Below are 23,256 nucleotides of genomic sequence, written 5' to 3' on the forward strand. Positions count from 1 at the left end.
AAGAAAAACTAAATCACCAGAAGAAAACAAGTCTTGATGACCTTGGGTTGCATTCTTATATTTGACACTAAAAGCTCAAGGAAAAATAAGAAATGGATTTCATCAAATTCAGAAACTGCATCAAAGGACATCAAAAATGTGAAAATGTAACTTACAGAATGGAAGAAAATATTTGCCAAGTATATATCTGGTTTGTGTTTAAAATCCAGACTACTAATTGTGTATAAAGAACTTTCAAAACTCAACTATAGATAAACAGCCTAATTAAAAAGTCAACAAAGGAATACACATTTCTTCAAATGGACAACACATGAAAAACTTCATCATTGGTCATTAAAGAAATTCAAATCAAACCCACAATGAGATATCACTTCAACCCACTGCTGCTGCTGCTGCTAAGTCGCTTCAGTCGTGTTCGACTCTGCGACCCCATAGACGGCAGCCCACCAGGCTCCTCTGTCCCTGGGATTCTCCAGGCAAGAATACTGGAGTGGGTTGCCATTTCCTTCTCCAATGCATAAAAGTGAAAAGTGAAAGTGAAGTCGCTCAGTCATGTACGACTCTTAGCGAGCCCATGGACTGTAGCCAACCAGGCTCTTCCATCCATGGGATTTTCCAGGCAAGAGTACTAGGATGACTTTAATGGGGGAAAAAAGCTGGCAAGGATCTGGAGAAATACTGCATTACTGGTAAGAATGTAAAATGTTGCAGTGACTATGTAAAATGATTTGGTGGTTCCTCAAAAAGATAAACAGAATTACCATATGATTCTACTCTTAAGTATGTATTCAAGAGAAATGAAAATATATGTCTACACAGAAACTTGTATAGGAATGTTTGTAGTAGAATTCATAACAGGCAAAAGGTGGGAACAGCCCAAATGTCCATCACTGAATTAATTGATAGGTAAATTGTGGGCTGTACATATAATGGACTATTATTCAGCCATAAAAGAAATGAAATATTGATACTGCTACTTCTTGGATGAACCTTGAGAATATTCTGCTAAGTAAAAGAAATTGATCTCAGAGAGACAGCAGTGAGCAGCCCTGAAGAGGGATCTTACTTCCCTGCCCAGGAATTGAACATGTGTAGCCTGGATGAAGGGGCTTCCCAGGTGGCACTAGTGGTAACGAACCCATCTGCCAATGCAGGAGACATAAAGAGATGCGGGTTTGATCCCCTGGAGGAGGGCATGGCAACCCACTCCAGTATTCTTTCTTGGAGAATCCATTGGACAGAGGAGCCTCGTGGGCTACAGTCCATAGGGTTGCAAAGAATTGGACGCAACTGAAGTGACTTAGCAGCAGCATGCAGCCTGGATGAAAACCAGGAATCCTAGCTACTAGACCACCAGGGGCTAGAGGTTAGAAGCAAAGTTTCTCTCTTACCCTTTTGAAACAATGTTTCAAAGAGCAGAAACTGAAAACAGGTGTGAAGTTTATTATTTGAGACAGAATGAGATGTGGGAGAGCACAACAGAGAAGCAGTTTGTTTATTTAAGACAGGTGGACGAATCTAGAGCATGTTATACAGAGTGAAATAAGTCAGAAAAATAATGTATTAACACATATGGAATCTAGAAAAATGATATTGATGAAGCTATTTGCAAGGAAGGAATGGAGATGCAGGTGTAGAGAATGGACTTGTGGATGCAGTGGGGGAGGAAAAGGGACAAAGAGAGAAAGTAGCATCAGCATATATATGTATACTATCAGGTTTAAGATGGATAGCTAGTGAGAAGTTGCTGTGTAGCGCAGGGAGCCCCTTCTGGTGCTCTGTGATGACCTGGAGGGGTGGGATGAGGGGAGAGAAGGGAAGGGTTGTGTGTATAATTATGGCTGATTTGCGTTGTATGGCAGAAACCAACACAGCATTGTAAAAAAATTTTTTAAAATTATATATACTGTATGGTGTTAAAAAAAGGATACTGTAAAACAAAAACAAAACAAAAAACCTGAAGCAAGCCAGAGATACACAGCTAGAGAGAGAGAGTATAGGCACCCTCTACTGAGGCAGGACACAGATTAGAGGTGATTTGTTGTTCAGTCAATCAGTCATGTCCAACTCTGTAACCCCATGGACTGTAGCACGCCAGCTTCATCTCCTGGAGCTTGCTCAAACTCATGTCCATTTGAGTCAGTGATGCCATTTAACCATCTCATCCTTTGTTGTCCCCTTCTGCCTTCAATCTTTCCCAACATCAAGGTCTTTTCTAATGAGTCAGCTCTTTGCATCAGGTGGCCAAAGTATTGGAGCTTCAACTTCAGCATCAATCCTTCCGCTGAATATTCAGGGTTGATTTCCCTTAGGATTGACTGGTTTGATCTTGCTATCCAAGGGACTCTCAAGAGTCTTCTCCAACACCACTGTTCAAAAGCATCAATTCTTTGGTGCTCAGCCTTTATAGTTCAACTCTATGGTTCAAGTCATCCATACATGACTACTGGAAAAACAATCGCTTTGACTATACAGACCTTTGTTGGCAAAGTAATGTCTCTGCTCCTTAATACACTGTCTAGGTTTGTCATAGCTTTTCTTCCAAGGAGCATCTTTAACTTCATGGCTGCAGTCACCATCTGCAGTGATTTTGGAGTCCAAGAAAATAAAGTCTGTCACTGTATCCATTGTTTCCCCATCTATTTGCCATGAAGTGATGGGATCAAATGCCATGATCTTCATTTTTTGAATGTTGAGTTTTAAGCCGGCTTTTTCACTCCTCTTTCATCTTCATCAAGAGGCTGTTTAGTTCCTTTTCATTTTCTGCCTTTTCATTTCTGCCATAAGGTGTCATCTGCATATCTGAGGTTATTGATATTTTTCCCAGCATTCTTGATTCCAGCTTGCGATTCATCCAGCCTGGCATTTTGCATGATGTACTCTGCATAGACGTTAAATAAGCAGGATGACAATACAGCCTTGATGTACTCCTTTCCCTATTTGGAACCAATCTGTTGTTCCATGTCTGGTTCTAACTGTTGCTTCTTGACCTGCATACAGGTTTCTCAGGAGACAGGTAAGGTGGTTTGGTATTCCTGTCTCTTTAAGAATTTTCCACATTTTGTGATCCACACAAAGAGGTGATTGAAGTCACTCATATAGGACAGTCCTTCCGTGTCTTTGTTTACATTTGGCCAATTATCTTGTTTCTTTCTTCACTCTTAACTAGTCCTTGGACCCTCCCCCAGATGCCTATGCAACATTTTTCTAAGATGGATTCTACCACAGAGGCTTGTGGGTACATGTTTACACTTATTACGGGGAGGTGTTGCTCCCTACCCCCACCCCACCCCCCACTTTTTTAAGCTTTTCTTTTTTTTTTTTTTTTTTCCCCACTGTCTGTCCCTCCTTGATCCTCCCTCTGTTTGTCCTGGTGTTTCTTTTTTTTTTTTTTTGGCTGTCCTGGGTCTTCATTGCTGCCAGACTTTTCTCTAGTTGCAGTGAGCAGGGGCTACTCTCTGGTTGCAGTGGACAGGCTTCTCAGTGTGGTGGCTTCTCTTATTGCAGAGCACAGGCTCCAGGGTGCACGAGCTCAGGGGTAGGGTTCCTAGACTCTAGAGCACAGGCTCAGCTGCTCTGGCATGTGGGGTCATCCTGGATCTGGGATTGACTTGTGTCTCCTGCATTGGCAGGTGTACTCTTTACCACTGAGCCACTAGAGTAGCCCTTCTTCCCTTTCTGACCTCCAAGGAGCCTTCCTCTGCATGTGCAGACAGGGAAGTTTCTCTTGACCTCAGGAATGGTCATCTTATCTCCACTTTAGCAGAGCTCAGCTTCTGCCACTAGCTTTGTCCTTGGAGTGTCTGGGTGGAACGAAGCTCCAATTTTACTCCACTTAGCGATCACCATCTGTCTAGTGCAGGGGCCTATTTATCTCTTCCCTCAACACTAGACCCAGCAAGGCATATGTGGCTCCTTTTTCTTTTTAGTTTGCATGTTCTTTTTTTTTTAATTGAGATATTTGTTGTTGTAGTTGTTGTTCAGTCACTAAGTCATGTCCAACTCTTTGTGACCCCATGAACTGTAGCACGCCAGGCTTCCCTTCCTTCACTATCTCCTGGAGTTTGCTCAAACTCATGTCCATTGAGTTGGTGATGTCATCCAACTATCTCATCCTCTCTCACCCTGTTCCCCTCCTGCCCTCAATCTGTCCCAGCATCAGGGTCTTTTCCAATGAGTTGGCTTTTCACATCAGGTGGCCAAAATATTGGAGTATGGGCTTCAGCATCAGTCCTTCCAATGAATATTCAGGGTTGACTTCCTTTAGGACTGACTGGTTTGATCTCCTTGCTGTCCAAGGGACTCTCAAGAGTCTTCTCCAGCACCACAATTCGAGAGCATCAATTCTTTGGCACTCAGCCTTCTTTATGGTCCAACTCTCACATCCATACATTACTACTGGAGAAACCATAGCTTTGACTATCTGTACCTTTGTTGGCAAAATGATGTCTGCTTCTTAATATGCTGTCTAGGTTTGTCATAGCTTTTCTTCCAAATAGCAATCATATTTTAATTTTATGACTGCAGTCACCATCCAAAGTGATTTTGGAGCCCAAGAAAATCTGCTGTTTTCATTTTTTCCCCATTTATTTGCTATGAAGTGATGGAACCAGATGCCATCATCTTTGTTTTTTGAATGGTGAATTTCAAAGCCAGCCTTTTCACTTTATTCTTTCACACTTATCAGGAGGCTCTTTAGTTCCTCTTCATTTTCTGCCTTTAGGGTGGTGCCATCTGCATATCTGAGGTTGTTGATATTTCTCCCAGGAATCTTGGTTCCAGCTTGTGATTCATCCAGACTGTCATTTCACATGATGTACTCTGCATAGAAGGTAAATAAGCAGGGTGACAATACAGCCTTGATGTATTCCTTTCCCAATTTTGAACCAGCCCGTTGTCCCATGTCTGATTCTAACTTGCTTCTTGTCTCAGAAGGCAGGTTTCTCAGAAGACAGGTAAGGTGGTCTGGTATTCCCATCTCTTTAAGAATTTTCCACAATTTGTTGTAATCCACACAGTCAAAGGCTTTAGTGTAGTCAGTGAAGCAGAAGTAGATGTTTTTCTGGAATTGTCTCACTTTTTCTATGATCCACTGAATGTTGGCAATTTGGTCTCTGGTTTCTCTGCCTTTTGTAAATCCAGCTTGTACATCTGGAAGTTCTCCGTTCACATACTGTTGAACACTAGCTTGAAGAATTTTGAACATTACTTTGCTAGCATGTGAAATGTGTGCAATTGTACAGTAGTTTGAACATTCTTTGATATTGCCCTTCTTTGGGATTGGAATTAAAACTGACTGTCTTATGTACCTGTTAAATTGTTACCCCTTTATTGCCCTCACCTCTTTCCTCTCTGTGTTGGTAACCATGAATTTGCTCTCTGTGAGAGAGTGAGTCTGTTTCTTTTTGTTATGTTCACTAGTTTGTTGGGTTTTTTTAGATTCCACAAACAGATGATATCATACAGTATTTGTCTTTATCAGATTTATTTCACTTAGCATCAGTTCAGTTGCTCAGTCGTGTCCAACTCTGCGACCCCATGAATCGCAGCACGCCAGGGCTCCCTGTCCATCACCAACTCCCGGAGTTCACTCAAACTCATGTCCATCAAGTCGGTGATGCCATCCAGCCATCTCATTCTCTGTCTTCCCCTTCTCCTCCTGCCCCCAATCCCTCCCAGCATCAGGGTCTTTTCCAATGAGTCAACTCTTTGCATGAGGTGGCCAAAGTATTGGGAGTTTCAGCTTTAGCATCAGTCCTTCCAAAGAACACCCAGGACTGATCTTTAGGATGGACTGGTTGGATCTCCGTGCAGTCCAAGGGACTCTCAAGAGTCTTCTCCAACACCACAGTTCAAAAGCATCAGTTCTTCAGCACTCAGCTTTCTTCACAGTCCAACTCTCACATCCATACATGACCACAGGAAAAACCACAGCCTTGACTAGATGGATTTTTGTTGGCAAAGTAATGTCTCTGCTTTTGAATATGCTATCTAGGTTGGTCATAACTTTCCTTCCAAGGAGTAAGCGTCTTTTAATTTCATGGCTGCAGTCAGCATCTGCAGTGATTTTGGAGCCCCCAAAAATAAAGTCTGACACTGTTTCCACTGTTTCCCCATCTATTTGCCATGAAGTGATGGGACCAGATGCCATGATCTTCGTTTTCTGAATGTTGAGCTTTAAGCCAAACTTTTCACTCTCCTCTTTCACTTTCATCAAGAGGCTTTTTAGTTCCTCTTCACTTTCTGCCATAAGGGTGGTGTCATCTGCATATCTGAGGTTATTGAGATTTCTCCCAGCAATCTTGATTCCAGCTTGTGCTTCTTCCAGCCCGGCGTTTCTCATGATGTACTCTGCATATAAGTTAAATGAGCAGGGTGACAATATACAGCCTTGACGTACTCCTTTTCCTATTTGGAACCAGTCTGTTGTTCCACGTCCAGTTCTAACTTGCTTCCTGACCTGCATTTAGGTTTCTCACTTAGCATAGTGACCTCCAAATCCATTCATTTTGTTGCAAATGGCAAAGATTCCTTCTTTTCTATGTTTGAATAGTATTCCTTTATATATACATGCATATGATATATATGTATACTATATATACCACATCTGTAGGTGTATCTGTATGAAAGTGTTAGTTTCTCATTTGTGTCTACTCTTTGTGACCCTGTGGACTGTAGCCTGCCAGGCTCCTCTGTCTGTGGAATTCTGCAGGCAAGAATACTGGATCAGGTTGCCATTCCCTTCTCCAGGGGATCTTCTCAACCCAGGGATCGAACCTAGGTCTCCTCTATTGCAGGCAAATTCTTTACCATCTGAGCCACCAGAGGAGCCCTTATCTGTATCTCTATGTCTATATCTATATATAGCAGTTCAGTTGCCTGTGGGAAAAGAAACCTAGTTTAAGGGAAACAAGTGGATAGGAGAGTTTCCACTCTATACCATTTAGAACTTAAAATATTTAACAGTGTGAGTTCATTACCTAGTTTAAAAATTAAATGCATTTTAAAAATTCAAAATTGTAAAATAATGAATGTACTTAAAAAAGTAAATCCACTAGGAGGCATCCATGCTCTGTCAGGAGGAAGGAAGCAGTGGATATGTGAGCTCAGTCTTATTCATGGATGCTGGGATTGTCGGTTTGTTTTTTTTTTTTTTTCCTCCCTAATACTCTGTATTTTCTAATTTTCTACAAAGACCCATACAGAAATAAAATACACTTAAGGAAAGAAGGAAGTGTCAAACCCTGCCCCTTTATAGCTATGTCTGTATGTATAAACTCCTGAAAGTAGGGTTACCGAGGGAGAGTGAGGCTGCATTTAAAAAGTTGATAGACCTACCAGGTATCCCTCCAGTGGTATTACCCTACACCACTCACAATGGTGTATGCAGGTGCTGATAGTGTGTAGTTACAGTGTTACATTTTATTCAGTTCAAGTTAAAAATAGCTCCTTGTTTTAATTAGTATGTGTTTAGCTAAAGGGATACTAGTTATATTTTCATATATTTAAAAGTAACTTACATTTATTTTTCAGTAAACTACTTCCTTCGCTCTACCAAGGGCTGGAAATCAGTCCATGCTGTTTCCTACTTTGTGCACTGAACACATGCTGTTGAATGAATTAATGATGAGTAACTTTTCTAAGCTCACTTTCCTCATCTATTGTGTCTTCTTATTGTCTCATGGGGGGCAGCACTGTGCCCTTCATCAGCTTTGATTTGGATATCTGAGACTGATCTATCTGTGCACCACAAGTGTTTGTAATGATTTATTATAGACATAATGAGGCTTTCTGGGGAGGCAAGGCAGGGTCCCAGACAGGTCTGAAAATGTTTTGAGAGAGCAGGGTGGGGCAACTCTCCCATTTCATGTGGTTGTTGGGGTAGGGGATGCTGTGGTGAGGTCCCATAGAAGGGCCAGGGCATGTATGGATTGGACATCCCACAGGTGCCAAGGGAGGGTGCCCATAATTTTCTTATGAGCTTTGAAGCTGTCAGCAGTCAAACAGCAGAAATGAAGGGGGCCTTGGTAGAACCTTATCTCTTGTCGTTTAGTCATTAAGTCGTATCCGACATTGACTCCATGGACCGTAGCATGCCTTATACCACTGAAGATTAGATGAGGTAATATACACAATAAGCTTGCCATAGAGGAAATGGTCAATAAATATTTGCCATTATTATTGTTATTCTTGAGTCTTTCAATTGTAGCTTTGTAAGAATTTTTTTTCCCTTGTTTTTTCATTTTGAATATAACCTTAGAATTTTTTTTCTACTGATCTGCTGTCACTGTAGATCTCATTATAGAGTGAGATCTACAGGGACAATATTGACAGGTCTTCTTACATATCATACGGCTTACTTTGAACAATACTTACTTTGAGTCTTTGTTTCATCCCACTGAACCAGGTACAGTGCTTTGCATGGAGTCTAAGAAAGAAAATGCCTGTTTCCAGAATCCTCATACTGAACCCAGCCCAATGCTGGGTGCTTCATATATGTCATGTCAGGGAATGTATTTGACATGAATGAAAGAGAATATCCCTGTGGTCTTGGCTGAGGAAGCTGGCTGATAAATCTGAATATGGTATATCTGCTCCTAGATAAACACCCAACAGAAATTCTGACATATGCTCACAAGAAGACATGTATAGGAAAACGCACAGTGACTCTATTCATAACAGCCAAAACTGGGAAGTACCCAAAGATTCATTGACAGTTCATAAATAAACTTGTAGTATATTCATACATTGGAATGTTGCACATCAAGGAGTATGAAAGATACACAGTAAAACAACGAAATATGGATGAATCTTCTATAAAAATGTCAAGTGACAGAAACCAAAGACCAATGACAAAATACATATTGTGTAATTCCACTCATATGAAGGACAAAAACTAATCTTTGATTCTGCAATCTAGGATAACATTTACCCTTTAAGGGGGCACAAAGGGAATTTTTAGGGTACTTGGTATTGTTCTATTTTTTTGATCTGAGTGCTGGTTACCTAGGGGGTTCAGTTTGTGAAAATTCAGAAAGTTTCACATACAAATGCATTTCTGTGCCTTTGTTAAACCCCTAAAAAAATCCTCATAGGGGAAATTCTGAAAGGAACAAAATATTAGTAGAATTCTTTGTACTTGATGAGCTAACATCCTTGAACGTGGAGAAGGATAATAAATAATAAATACCCAAGTAAATAATTGCTTTGGAGAAAGGATGAGGTCTGAGTTGCAGAGTGCTGTGAGTATGGTGCTACTTAATGAAGTTGGTTAGAAAAGGCCCGACCAATAAAGAGCAATTTGAGCAGAAACCTGTTGGATATAAGGGAGCAAGTCATGCAGGAAAGACTGGGGATCGAGAAGAAGGATTCCAGATGGAGGGCACAGCGACTGCAAAGGCACTCAGGCGGGAGTGAGTTTTTCAGAGACTATCAAGAAGGTCACAGGCCACTTATCAATTGATTTCAGTTGTTAAGGTTTGTCAGTGGAGGGTACTTGAAGAGACATTGCAGGAAAAGAGGGCTTTCTGTCCTGGTTCTGCTGTGCTCTAGAGGACTTCTGCAGGGAAAGTGACTTTTAAAAAAAATTTATTTTTAATTGGAGGATAATTGCTTTACAATGCTGTGTTTGTTTCTGCCATACAACAGCATGAATCAGCCATAAGTATACATATGTACCCTCCTCTTAAACCTCCCTGCAACTCCCACCCCATCCCACCCCTCTAGGTTGCCACAGAGTACGAGGTTGAGCTCCTTGTGTTATATAAAGTCTGAATGATAGCATTTCTGGATAGAGTATTCATGCTTATAGATTTCTTCCTTTCATCATTTAGAGGGATGGACCCTATAGGGAGGACTCCAAAATGGCACCAGCCAACAGTACTGTCCTTGTAGTAGAACAAACTCTCAAAAATGGTCATCATGAACATCCCTTTCCCCAAGGGGAGTCCCAGTTGCCTCCTGCTTCTCCAGGAGGCTTTCCAAGATCAGCAAATGGGTCTGACCTAGGATCCTCATATTATTCTTTCTGAGTTGGGCCTCAGATTTTGAATGAAGATTTTGAATGAAGTCTCTGGTTCCTACAGCCCTTGCTTTCCCATACTCAAGCCCCATTGGTCTTCAAATCCAGGCTTCTGGGAGCTCATCTTTCTGCTTCAGGACCTCCAGACTAGGGAGGTTGATGTGGGCCTCGCAGCCCTTTTTCCTTGGGCGAAACCTCTCCAATTGTGGTTATGCTTCTGTTTGAGGTTACCTACCCAGGTGGGTGGGTCTTGACTATACTGCATCTCCACCCCCTCCTTCCCTTCTAATTGTAGTTTCTTTTTTGTGTCTTCAGTTATAGAAAGTCTTTTCTGCTATTTTTCAGGTCATTCTCGTAAAGAATAAATAGTTGTAATTTTGGTGTGCTCATAGGACAAGGTAATCTCAGGGTCTTCCTACTCCATGATCTTGGCCACATTTTGAATAATTCCAAGGTTTTTGACCTGAAAAGCTGGAAAGAAGGAGGTTCCACTAATAGTGGGAAAGGACAGGAGTCAGAGATTCAGTTTGATATGTTATGTTAGAAACAACAAATTGAGAAACATTTATTGAAGAACATCTGCCAAGCCTCGATATGAACAATGGGAATCCATGGCATATTAGCTGTTCTCCCACTACCCACCACACCCACCTCTGTAGTCCTACGAAGACATGGTAGGCCATGAGGGCTAATGAAAGGGACAGACTTTATGGGAGAAGAGTTCAGAACCACTTGCCAGGGTGGTTGTAAAAATCAACAGTGACATCAGTGGCAAATAATTAGAGAAGGCCAACAGCACAGCTAACCTAAGGTCTCTGTAATGGCTGGGGCAAGCAACAGACAGATAAACCAGCCAGAAATTTAACAAGGGAGATCTAGGTAGGAGTCAACCAGAGTGGATCTTTGTAAGATCTCTGCTTAATTCCTGGAGGTCTGAAAGGCTGTGCTCATGCTCAAGGCTGTGAGCTCCTAAGTAGAGACCAGAGAGGACACCAGCCAGCTACTCCTTTCTTGTTGAAGGTGAGGTACTGTAAACACAGAGCATAAAATGTGAACCCCACTTGAAAGCTGCTTGAACTTTAAATGCATTCTCTAAACTACTCACAGATCCATCAGCAAAGAATGGGTGTCTTACTGGCTCAAGGTGGTTTCAGCACAACCTCTGACTAATCATATGTTGGCCAAGAGTGACCTCTAGGCAGTCAAGCTTAAAAGTAAAAGCAAGAATTGAAAAGAACCCTAAGTAAAGACATCAGCACACAACGTGAGGGAAATAGATTTCATAGAATTAATCCAGGCAAACAAATCCAGGACACACACAAAAAAACACTATTAACAATCACCCCTCCTGGTGGGATTACAATTCAGAGTTGCAATGATACACAAAATGTCCAATCTTCAACAGAAAGTATAAGACATGCAACACATACATACACACATACCCACACCCAGGAAAGTGTGACTCCTACAGAGAAGAAAGCAGTCAATAACACAATCTCTCTGGGGGCCCAGATGTTAAACTTAGCAGAACGAGACTTCAAAGCAGCTATTATCATTATGTTGACCTAACAAATCTGTGGAACACCCAGCAACAACAGAACACACATTCTTCTCAAGCACACATGGAACGTTCTCAAGGACAGACTAAATGCCAGACGACGAAAGAAGCCTCAATCAATTATTTTTCAGATTAAACTTTTTATTTTGAGGTAAGTATAGATTCATGTGTAAGAAGCAATATGGAGAGATCCCACGTATTCTTTACCTAGTTTCCCCTAGTGGTAACATCTGGCAAAACATCTTGTATGGTATCACAACCAGGATATTAATGATGTAGTCAAGAGAGAGAATATCCCATCACAAAGATCTTTGTTAAGCCCTTTTATACCCACACTCTTTCGCCTTCAACTACCTCCATAACCTCTGGCAACCACTAATCTGTTCTCTATTTCTATGACTTTGTCACTTCAAGAATGTTACATACTGTTGGCTCTCTGCATCTGTGGTTCCACTTTCATGGATTCAACCAACCATGGACTGACATTCTGCAATTGGTTGAATTCATGGATGCAAAATCTCTGGATGAAGACAGTTGACAGTACTCTGTCGTTCTGTACAAGGGACTTGAGTATCCTTGGATTCTGGCGTCTGAGAGGGTCGTGGAACCAGTCCCTATAGATACTGAGGGATGATTGTAGATAGGATCAGATAGCAGGTGACCTTTTAGAATTGACCTTTTTCACTCAGCATGGTTCTAGGAGATTCTTCCAGGTGTTGCATGTATCAAGTCTGTTCCTTTTTTATTGCTAAGTAGTATTCCACAATATGGATGTACCACAGGTTAACTACTTACCAGCTGAAAGACATCTAGGCTGCTTTTCATTTGGGTCTACTACAAATCAAGCTGCAATAAATATTTATGTACAGGTTTTTATGTGATCACATTTTTCATTTCTTGGAATTAGTGCGGAGAGTACAATTGTTGGGTCATGTTAGTTGCATGTTTTTTTAAAAAAGTTTTTTGTTGTTGTTTTTTTGTTGCCAAACTATTTTACAAAGTAGCTGTAACATTTCATTTACCCTAGCAATGTAGAGTTATCATGTTCCTCAGTATCCTTGCCAGCATTTGGCATTGTCACTGTTTTTAAAGACATTTTGTTGGTATGTAGTGCTATCTCATTGTGGTTTTAATTTGTAATTTCCTAATGTCTAATACTCCTTGGAAGAAAAGTTATGACCAACCTGGACAGCATATTGAAAAGCAGAGACATTACTTTGCCAACAAAGGTCCATCTAGTCAAGGCTATAGTTTTTCCAGTGGTCATGTATGGATGTGAGAGTTGGACTGTGAAGAAAGCTGAGCACTGAAGAATTGATGCTTTTGAACTATGGTGTTGGAGAAGACTCTTGAGAGTCCCTTGGACTGCAAGAAGATCCAACCAGTCCATCCTAAAAGAGATCAGTCTTGGGTGTTCATTGGAAGGTCTGAGGTTGAAGCTGAAACTCCAATACTTTGGCCACCTGATGTGAAGAGCTGACTCACTTGAAAAGACTCTGATGCTGGGAAAGATTGAGGGCAGGAGAAGAGGACGACAGAGGATGAGATTGTTGGATGGCATCACCGACTCAATGGATATTGGTTTGGGTGGACTCCAGGAGCTGGTGATGGACAGGGAGGCCTGGCATGCTGCAATTCATGGGGTCACAGAGTCGGACATGACTGAGTGACTGAACTGAACTGAACTGAATGTCTAATAACATTAACATCTTTTCATGTGCTTGTTTGCCATCTCTGTCCTACTCAAGGAATAGTTTATAGATTTTCAGGTTTTCTTAGAGAACTTTTATGCTGTTCTTTACATATTCTATATGCTAGTTCTGTGTCAGATATGTGGTTTGCAAACATTTTCTCCCAGTGTGTAGCTTGTCTTTTCATTCTCTTAACCAAATCTTTTTGCAGAGCAAATGTTTGATTTTTGATGAAGTCTAATGTATCAGTTTTTCTTCTTGGAATTTTGATAGAAATTGCATTAAACCTGTATATCAGTTTGAGTAGAACTGACTTTTTAATTATGTTGAGGCTTTCAATTTATGAACATGGTATGTCTCTCCATTTGTTTGGGTCTCCTTTGATTTCTTTCACCAACATTTTATAGTTTTCAGCATATAAATACATATGTTTTGTTAACTTTACATCTAATTTTTTTTAGTGATTATAAATATATTTTAAATTTTAGTTTGGATTAGTCATTGATGGTACATAGAAATGCATTTGATTAAGGAATTGGCTCACACAGCTATGGAGGCTGACAAATCATATATATATATATATATACATCCTATTGATTCTGTTTCTATAGAGAACCCTGACTAACATGAGCATCACCACTACCACAATCACCCTCTGCCTTTTTTGCTTCAATTCAAGAAAGAGTCATAAATTGGAGGGAAGGGACTGACTACAGAGGGGCATGTAACGATTTGGGGGAGATAGAAAAAAAAGAGTCTGATAACCCACTCGGCCAGACTAATAGATAGAATGCCAAAGATCTTTCTGAGGGACAGCCTTTTAGGCCTACTGAAAAGATGACACAAATGAGAAGCTATTGAAGTGATCAGGTTCAAGGTACTGTCCTCTGAATCCCCTCTTGCTGGTGGCTATACAGGAACTGAAGATCAGGGCCACTGACCACTGTTAGAAGGAAGGTACTGAGCTGCACGACACTTTGGGTGCACTGGCTTTCACTTTGTCCCTTGGACACATCGTGCTTATTTCTGCCTCTACCTCACTGCCTGTGTGAGTCAAGGTTCTTGGTTGCAACCAATAAAAACAAAAACAAAAACTGACTCTTGCTGACTTAGGCAAGAGGCGATGGAGTCGAAATTATGTATAGATTAGAGAGGATGCTAACAGGCCAGACATAGGGAACTATGGGATTCCATGAGTATCCACAGAATTAAAAAGCAGGCAGCAGGTAACAGTATGGTAGGCAATATATTTTCAGAAATATCTACAGCAGTATTTCCAACCCTATAAGCTCTTCCAGAATCTTTCCACTTCTTATCATGAATTGGGTCTACTTCTCCTCCCCTTGAACCAAGAGTAACTTTGTAACCTCTTTGATGAATAGAATGTGGCAGAGTGACACTGTTGACCCCCAATCCTAGGTCATAAGGGCAATATGGCTTCCATCTGACTCTTTCTTGAAATACTCCCCTTGAAACCCTACCACCACATTGTGAGGGAGCCCAGGCTATGTGGAGAGGTAGTAGGTACATGTTTTGGCCCATGTCCGCAGCCTAGGGTCAGCCAACAGCCAGCACTGACCACCAGAAATGTGAGTAAACAAGCCTTCAATTGATCCCAGACCTAGTTTTCGAGCAGCCTCAGCTTCATTAGGTTGAGCAGAGGTAGCTGTCTCTACCAGTTCAGTCAGTTCAGTTGCTCAGTCGTGTCCGACTCTTTGTGACCCCATGAATCGCAGCATACCAGAACACCCTGTCCATCACCAACTCCCGGACTTCACTCAGACTCATGTCCATCGAGTTGGTGATGCCATCCAGCCATCTCATCCTCGGTCGTCCCCTTCTCCTCCTGCCCCTAATCCGTCCCAGCATCAGTCTTTTCCAGTGAGTCAACTCTTCGCATGAGGTGACCAAAGTACTGGAGCTTCAGCTTTAGCATCATTCCTTCCAAAGAACACCCAGGGCTGATCTTCAGAATGGACTGGTTGGATCTCCTTGCAGTTCAAGGGACTCTCAGGAGTCTTCTCCAACACCACAGTTCAAAAGCATCAATTCTTCGGTGCTCAGCTTTCTTCACAGTGCAACTCTCACATCCATACATGCCCATGAGAAAAATAATTATGGTCATTATTTTAAGCCTTTATGGGTTGGTTTGTTACACAGCGACTGGTAATAGGAACATTCACAACCATGTCATAGAATAAATCACATGGTTCCGACACTGCCCGGGGCTCTACCACCTTTAAATAAGTTAGTATGTGTAAAGTACTTGAAACAGTTTCTGGCATGTAAGGAACTCTCTAGGAAACACTCATTTAGATTTTGATCATTATTTTTATTATCAAAACTTCAGCTTAAACGTCACTTCCTCAGAGAATCTTTCTCTGATGCCATTATCTCCCCACCATCTGAGGACAGATGGCCTTCAGTTTTATTTATTTGTTTTTTGTCATGTGTCACTAAATTTAATTAGCTTCAGTTCAGTTGCTCAGTTGTGTCCGACTCTTTGCGACCCCATGAATCGCAGCACGCCAGGCCTCCCTGTCCATCACCAACTCCCAGAGTTCACTCAGACTCACGTCCACTGAGTCAGTGATGCCATCAGCCATCTCATCCTCGGTCGTCTCCTTCTCCTGCCCCTAATCCCTCCCAGCATTAAAATCTTTTCCAATGAGTCAACTCTTCGCATGAGGTGGCCAAAGTACTGGAGTTTCAGCTTTGGCATCATTCCTTCCAAAGAAATCCCAGGGTTGATCTCCTTTAGAATGGACTGGTTGGATCTCCATGCAGTCCAAGGGACTCTCAAGAGTCTTCTCCAACACCACAGTTCAAAAGCATCAATTCTTCAGCACTCAGCTTTCTTCACAGTCCAACTCTCACATACATACATGACCACAGGAAAAACCATAGCCTTGACTTGACGGACCTTAGCCAGCAAAGTAATGTCTCTGCTTTTGAATATGCTATCTAGGTTGGTCATGACTTATTTACTTAAAATCTTGCTTACTTATTTACCTGTGTCTCTCACTTTACTTTTTGTACTTTTAAGAATGTGATTGAATACCTCTGCATACCAGCTGGAAGGCAATCCCCTTAGTGCAGGGAACTTGGGATCTCACCACTCTGTCCTTGCGTTGAGCAGACTGCAGGGTGCTGGACAGGCAGATGTGCTATCCAGACCATCCATCAGTGGAGGACTTCTTTCCCCAAATGCTAGAAGTGCTGTCTGCAGACAACCCTTGGCTATCGGCCACTTTCAGAATGGCCTTAGCTGTAGAGCTGCCCAAAGTCATGCTCATTTTGGGCCAAATTGGTGGCAGATGATGGCAGATAAAAAGGCCCAGCCATCTCAGCTAAAGCTGGGATAACTCTGACAGGTCATTCTAGCTCTAGAGCTGCCCATGGATGCACTCAGGCTGTCACTAGGCCTGCATCATGGGTTGACTTCTCCTCTGGTCCCTTCTCCTCCTTCCAACCCCCTTCCATGAGGTTGATCCCTAAGTCACCCCTCAGTCAACACCCTGCACCTTAAGTTCTATCTCAGAGTCAGCTTCCTGGGAAGCTTAGTCTAGGACAGCTGAGCTTAAGGGAGATGGGCATCTGGTGTTTGCAGGGAGACTGAGGTATCTGGGGCCCCCATAAGATGAGACCATCTTGGATGACACATGGAGCCTCCCTGCTGACAGGAGTGTCCTTTGTAATAAGAGTGGGAGATGATCTTCTGCCCTGGTGGCAGGTGTTCAGCAGAGCTCCTTCTGTTCTTGGCAAACATGTAAGAGAAGTGAACGCACAGGGTGGAGGAGAGACCCTGGTCAGCTGCCAGGCTTTTCTATTTATTCCTGGAGAAGTGGGCTGTGAGTGCACACTCTCACAGAACAACAGAGCTGGAAGGATCCAGGACTTCACCATGCTTCTCAAATATTTCTCCCCAAGTACCTCAAAGGAAAACGAAGGTGAACTCAGACCCCGGTGCAAGAAGACAGGTCGTGTTTGCTAAATGACATCAAATATACTGAAAGGGTGTGTGGCTCCCCATTTGAGAAGCTTGGATCTGGATGAGAAATCCAAAGCCAAGGCCTAGAGTTCAATCTGGCTGGGGTCTGATGGAGGTCAGGACTTGAAATGAGGCTGGATCAGGGCTTAATGTGGGATCAGAGTTCTGTTTGGGACCAGGATTCAGCCTGGGTTCAGGAGTTAATCAGAGGTCAGGATTAGAGCTGTCTGGGACTAGGATTATCTGAGGCTAGGTCAGGGTTTGATCTAGGGCTAATCAAGTCATGGTTTAGCTGTGATAGGAGCCAGGACTCAATGTGAGGCCAAGATCTAGGACTCATTCTAGCATCAGGGTCTAACCCAGTCTAATCAATCATGACTAGTGACGGTTCCATCTAAGGTCATGAGCGCAAGCTGGAACCTCATCTGAGTTCCTTGTGAGGCCTGCTCAGGGCTTGGACTCAGCCCAGGTAGGGGCTTGATCTTAGCCTGAGTGTAGCCTGGCATCAGGACTCAGTCCTGGAGCAAGCAGGTAAGCCAGCCTGTTGTTCTGCAGCAGAGTCAGCAAATCACAACCTGTGGGCCAAACTTAGCATGCCACCTATTTTTATAAATACAGTTTTATTGCAACACATCCACACTTATTTGTCTACCTCTTGCTTATGGCTGCTTGCATGCTGTGACAGCAGAGTGAAGTAGTTGGAACAGAGATCAAATGGCCCGCAAAGTCCCAGATATTCACTATCTGGTCCTTACAGTAAAAGCTTGCCAACCCCTGATCTAAAGGCTTGGAGGCCTCTCTGGCATGAGAAAGCTAGATCAGGCCCTAACTCAAGTGTTGAGAGCCTCCCTAAAGGTTATGGCGATGTTTAAGAGACCATTCAAAGGACCGTGGAGGCCTGAGCCATGGCCCCACAGCCAGCTGACTAAGGTTCTGCAGTCTTGAAATCCCCATTTGGCCTTTCTCCATGAAGGGTGCTGTCAGGGTGTTGCCCTACCACCTGACAGGTAATCCCTACCTGCGCATTTTTCTTTGCAGCTTCCAAAGTAGCATTTCCATTCACACTCTCCCTTGGGCCATCTTCTCTCAATGTCCCCACATATCCAACCTCTGACCATGGTGCTCTCATTGGCTGCTGGGGTGTCTTCTGCTTTTAGTTGGAGCTGGAAGGACCTGGTCAGGTTTGTCCCAGTGAAGCACTACCTTGGCCCAGCTGAGAGGGTAAAGGGGTCAAACTAGAGACATGAGTACCTGGCAGGTATCCCCATCACCTTCAGCTACTTTCCCTTCTTCAAACACACACACTCTGAGAGGCCATGCTAGCTCTAGAGCTGCCTGTGGGTACAACCAGGCGGCCACTGGGTCTGTATCATGGTTTGATATCTCCTTTCTCCTTCTTCCTCCCCTTCCCTTCCATGAGGGTTGATCCCAAGGTCACCCTTCAGTCAACACTCAGCATCCTAAGCCCCATCTCAGAGTCAGTTTCCTGGGAAGCTCAATGTGTAACCATTGAACTTAAGGAAGACAGACAGTTGGTGTTTTCAGGAAGAATGAAGTATCTAGGGCCCCCAGCTCCCAAGGCCCCTTCCTGTTGCTCAATCTTAAGGAAATGGCTGCCTCCTCTGAACCTCCACCTGCCTTTCTTATATGGGTTGTTATTTAGTTGCTAAGTTGTGTCTGACTCTTTTGCAACCCCATGGACTGTAGCCCGCCAGGCTGCTCTCTCCATGGGATTTCCCCGGCAAGAATACTGGAGAGGGTTGCCATTTCCTCCTCCAGGGGATCTTCTTGACCTAGGAATAGAATTCATGTCTCCTGTGTTGTAGGTGGAGAAGGCAGTGGCACCCCACTCAAGTACTCTTGCCTGGAAAATCCCATGGACGGAGAAGCCTGGTGGGCTGTAGTCCATGGGGTGGCTATGAGTCAGACACGACTGAGCGTCTTCACTTTCACTTTTTACTTTCATGCATTGGAGAAGGAAATGGCAACCCACTCCAGTGTTCTTGCCTGGAGAATCCCAGGGATGGGGCAGCCTGGTGGGCTACCATCCATGGGGTCACACAGAGTCAGACACGACTGAAGCGACTTAGCAGCAGCAGTGTTGTAGGTGGATTCTTGAGCCACTCTATAGATCAGCATTCAAAACCTCTGGATGGTTTGGAGGGGGGTCCTGGAACTGAGGACCTGATTCATTAAATGTACCCACTCATCCAGATTCTCCAAGCTGTCCCCGTGTTGTATGGAATCATCAGAGAGATGTCTTCATAAGGCTTTGGTCACTAAGATCACCCATCAGACACTGTTTATGTGTTTGTCTGACCACCTTTTTGCAAAGACGCACTGCATGAATTGTTCTCACCCAAATCATGTCCAGGAGGTGTCTCACTGCAGATGCGCCTGTTTTGTTGTTGCTCAGATTACTTAAATTATATGCTTAGTCACAATTCCTTGGCTATCTAGAGCATTTCGGAGCCGATTTCCATGTCTGATGCACTCATCTTCAGGGCCTTGTGGTGTCCTCTCTAGTCCTCAACCTAGTAATTCCTGTTCTGCTTGTCTTAGTGTGTAGGGTAAGCTGCTGGGGAGATTTTTCAAAGTCAACACTACTCTAGTTTCTAAGAAGTAAATAAACACTTGGTGTACTGAGCTGGTCATATGTGACCACAGCTAGATTAGATTTGGGGCTCCATCCCTTAACACGCGATGATCCTTCCTCTATCTTCAGCTTCTTTCAGGCAGCAGTAACGCTCCCCCCAGCCCCTGGCTGCTAGGCCTGTGTTTTCACTGAGGGAAATTCTCACATCACTTTAAGCCCAATGCTTTTCAGGAACATGACTTTGGGGTATAATTTTGTGGGTGTAAATGGCATGTACATGGGCCCCAGATCTGCCTCTAGCTCACCCCATGGTCATAAGCAAGGTTCTCTCTTCTGTGTAGGATGGAAGTGTTGAGGAATGTTTAGGTGTCACTGCCAACACTTTTGGGTTCTCTGTCAGAGCTAGGAGGAGTTTCTTGATCTGGCTGTGGTCAGAACATTGAAGAGTTGTGAGACAAGCAAGGTGAGCGCAGGGATCAGCCAGGGTGATGGTGAACTGGCAGCAGGTGGCACAGCTGGGTGGGCCAAGGTTACTGTGACACGCAATTCATCAGTCTCCCAGCAGCGAGGGTGATGAGATGGAGGTGGGAGACCCAAAGTTTAAGGGTTACTGAGTCTAACACCTCATTTTACAGATGAGGAAACTGCGACTCAGGAAAGGAGGGACTTGCCCAAGTTCACAGAGTAGGGCAAAAGCTGAAGCGGGACTGGAATCCAGGCCTCCTGACTCCCATATGGGAAGAGCAGAGAAGTGGACAGGAGAGGAATAGGGACCTTCTCCTCCCTCCTCAGCCCTTCATGCCTGTCATTTAGCTGTGGCCACGTGGATGATCACAAAGCCCTTGATGTCCGGGAAGTGGGGGCTGACGAAGTCTACCTGCAGCTGCCGTGGGCCGCTCTTGAAAGGAGTGATCTTGAATTGGACCGAGGCCTTCTCTTCGGGCTCCAGGCTGGGCACACTGGGGAAAGAAGATGGAAGAAAGACAGGCCATCAGTCATGTCTCCTTCCTGAGCCTGGTCTGCCGGTCCATGGCACTCCAGAGCCCTCAGGATCAAGGTCATACTTTGTGGCTTGACGATCAAGCCTTTCAATATGCTTTCAGCTTAGTCGTCCCTTCCACTGCTTCTCACTTATTTCAACCAGTCAGGCTAGTCTCCTCCCTGTGCCCTGAACATACCTTACACTTACCCTCCTCTAGGCTTTTGGATGGATTGTTCCTCCTCCCTAGGGTGCCCTTCCCTTCCCAATTACATCCAAGGCCCAGATTAACTTTTTCTTCTTCCAGGAGACTTTCCTTGACAATACCAGCCATAGAGACCTTTGACTGGGAAGGTCTCCACCCTTCTTGATACCTGAAAAGCTCCCCAACCCATCATTTAAAGCCCATTTTAAATATCAGTTCCACTGGGGCTTTCCCCTGGTCCCACCCCACTCCCACTCAACGGCTGCCTCTGAGCCCCTAGATTTTGGGGAATCCATCCTTTTGCACAAATCACACTGTCTTCATTTGAAGGGCCATATGTTGCTAGAGTCCTTCTCCAGGCAGAACTCCATCTGTTCATCTTGGTGTTTCCAGCAGTTGACACATGAGTCAGGGTACAAGACCATATGAGTGTGACTGAGCAAATGAATGAATGAATGGCTGAGAATGAAAGCAAATAAGTGAGTACATGGATAATTCAAATATGTGTGAATGAGTGAACGAATGTATAAATGAATGAATGAGTGTGAATGAGTAGGTAAATAAGGGAGCACATTAAAGAAATGATATGGATGAATGAACCAGTGAAAGCTGAGTTGATCAGATAAATGAATGAATGAGTGAAGACATGAATAGAAGAGTGAACGAGTGAGTGAAGGAGAGAGTAAATGAGTAAGAGGAGTAAATGAATAAATAAGTGGGTAAATGAGAGAAAATATGAATGTGGACGAGTGGATGAGTTACATGATTGAATAAGTTAAATGATTAAATAAATAAATGAAGAAATGAAAGACTAATATGTCTAGGCAGTGGGCTGGTTTCTCCCTCCTGCCCTTGCTGGCAGTGTTTTTATGGCCCATTTTACACGCAAGGCAGCCCTCCCACCCTGGGCTGACACTTACTCGATGCTGAGCTGTCCCCGGAGAAGGCCACTGCCCTCCACCATTAGCGTGCAGTCTTCCACTCTCTCCGAGAGAGGGTTAAGCACCATCACTTCTACTGTGACTGCCACCCCCACCACGGCTGGGCCAAGCACCTAGAGGGAAAATAGCCATAAGTCATACTCCCTCCTCCGCATTCTCCCAGGAAACCCATGATCCTGGCTGGGTTAGGGAGTGGGGAGCTAAACTTGGCTATCCTTTGCTTCTACCTACCCCATCACTGAGACCTATCATTATATCCACCCCCCTCCATTCACACCACTTGCCCTCACCCTTGAGAGCCGAAGCTAGAGCTAAAAGCACAAATCCCCAGCCTCTGATGCCCTCCTTCAGATCTGAAGGGGACCTGCCAGGAACAGGTGTCAGATTCAGACAGTAGTCACCTTGATGGTAATGAAGTCCTCCAGAGTAATGTCTTTCTCCACCAGGAGCTTCTCTCCTTTGGTCACAAGGCACATGGCAGCCAAGAGGATCTTCTTGTCCTCTGTCAGGCCTTCCTTGTATTGAGAATAAGATATTGCAATTGGGATCTTTTTCTCTGGAAGGGAAAGCAGAGGTGGGAGTTGGGAGTCCAGTGTTCTTTTTCAAAGAACCCAGAAGAGGAACTCTATGAACCTTGCAACCAATGTGAGACAGTCATTGTTATCATCAGTTCACAGATTAAGAAACCTAAGGCTCAGAGAGGGCAATTTCTTGTCTAGTGTCACATAGCAAGTGCATCAAGGGGCCAGGATAAGGTAAGATTCAAATTCAGGCCAGTCAGCTACTGTGACACCAGACTGTCTCTCTAAGAGCTTCTGGAGATGAGTTTAAAATTCCCCCAATCATTTCAAATGGAGATATCACAATGCATCAATGATTCATCCATCAGGAATTCACTCACTGTTCAATGAGCACCTACTATGTCCCAGGTGCAGAGAAGAAGGAGGCCAAAGGCCTCCCTCAAGCTTCCTACTCAATGAGGAGGCCAACTCCTTACAGCTTCACTAAATCCTCTCTCCCCATTAAGGCCCAGTTCCAGTCAGGCCCACCACCTGTGGAAAGCCTTCACTGATGCACTTACCCAATGATCTTGTGCCTTCTGCCTTCGGAGCGCATATGGTTCTGACCATTTCTGTCTCTTTCTCAGAAGCCACAAACTCCCTGCTTATGTAATCTCTTCTTTTGAGCATGTGTGTGTATATATATATCTGATCACTGTATATTTTTTGTTTAAGGTACAACACATTCTTTACAGTTTGCCTAAGCTCTACCAT

General features: G+C 43.6%; 1 protein-coding gene across 2 annotated transcripts in view; it reads right to left on the minus strand.

The window, feature by feature from the left end:
* TGM6 (transglutaminase 6) overlaps positions 19,305-23,256 on the minus strand; it is a 36,059-nt gene continuing 32,107 nt past the window's right edge. For both annotated transcript variants that reach the window (XM_005688224.3, XM_005688223.3), the window contains 3 exons: positions 22,384-22,538; positions 21,962-22,095; positions 19,305-20,816 (listed from right to left, as the gene is read on the minus strand). In XM_005688224.3, coding sequence (XP_005688281.2) covers positions 20,663-20,816; positions 21,962-22,095; positions 22,384-22,538 — 443 coding nt within the window. In that variant the 3' untranslated portion in view covers positions 19,305-20,662. The remainder of the gene's footprint in view (positions 20,817-21,961; positions 22,096-22,383; positions 22,539-23,256) is intronic.

The sequence above is a fragment of the Capra hircus genome, chromosome 13 (genome assembly GCF_001704415.2).
Source record: "Capra hircus breed San Clemente chromosome 13, ASM170441v1, whole genome shotgun sequence".
Lineage (NCBI taxonomy): Eukaryota > Metazoa > Chordata > Mammalia > Artiodactyla > Bovidae > Capra > Capra hircus.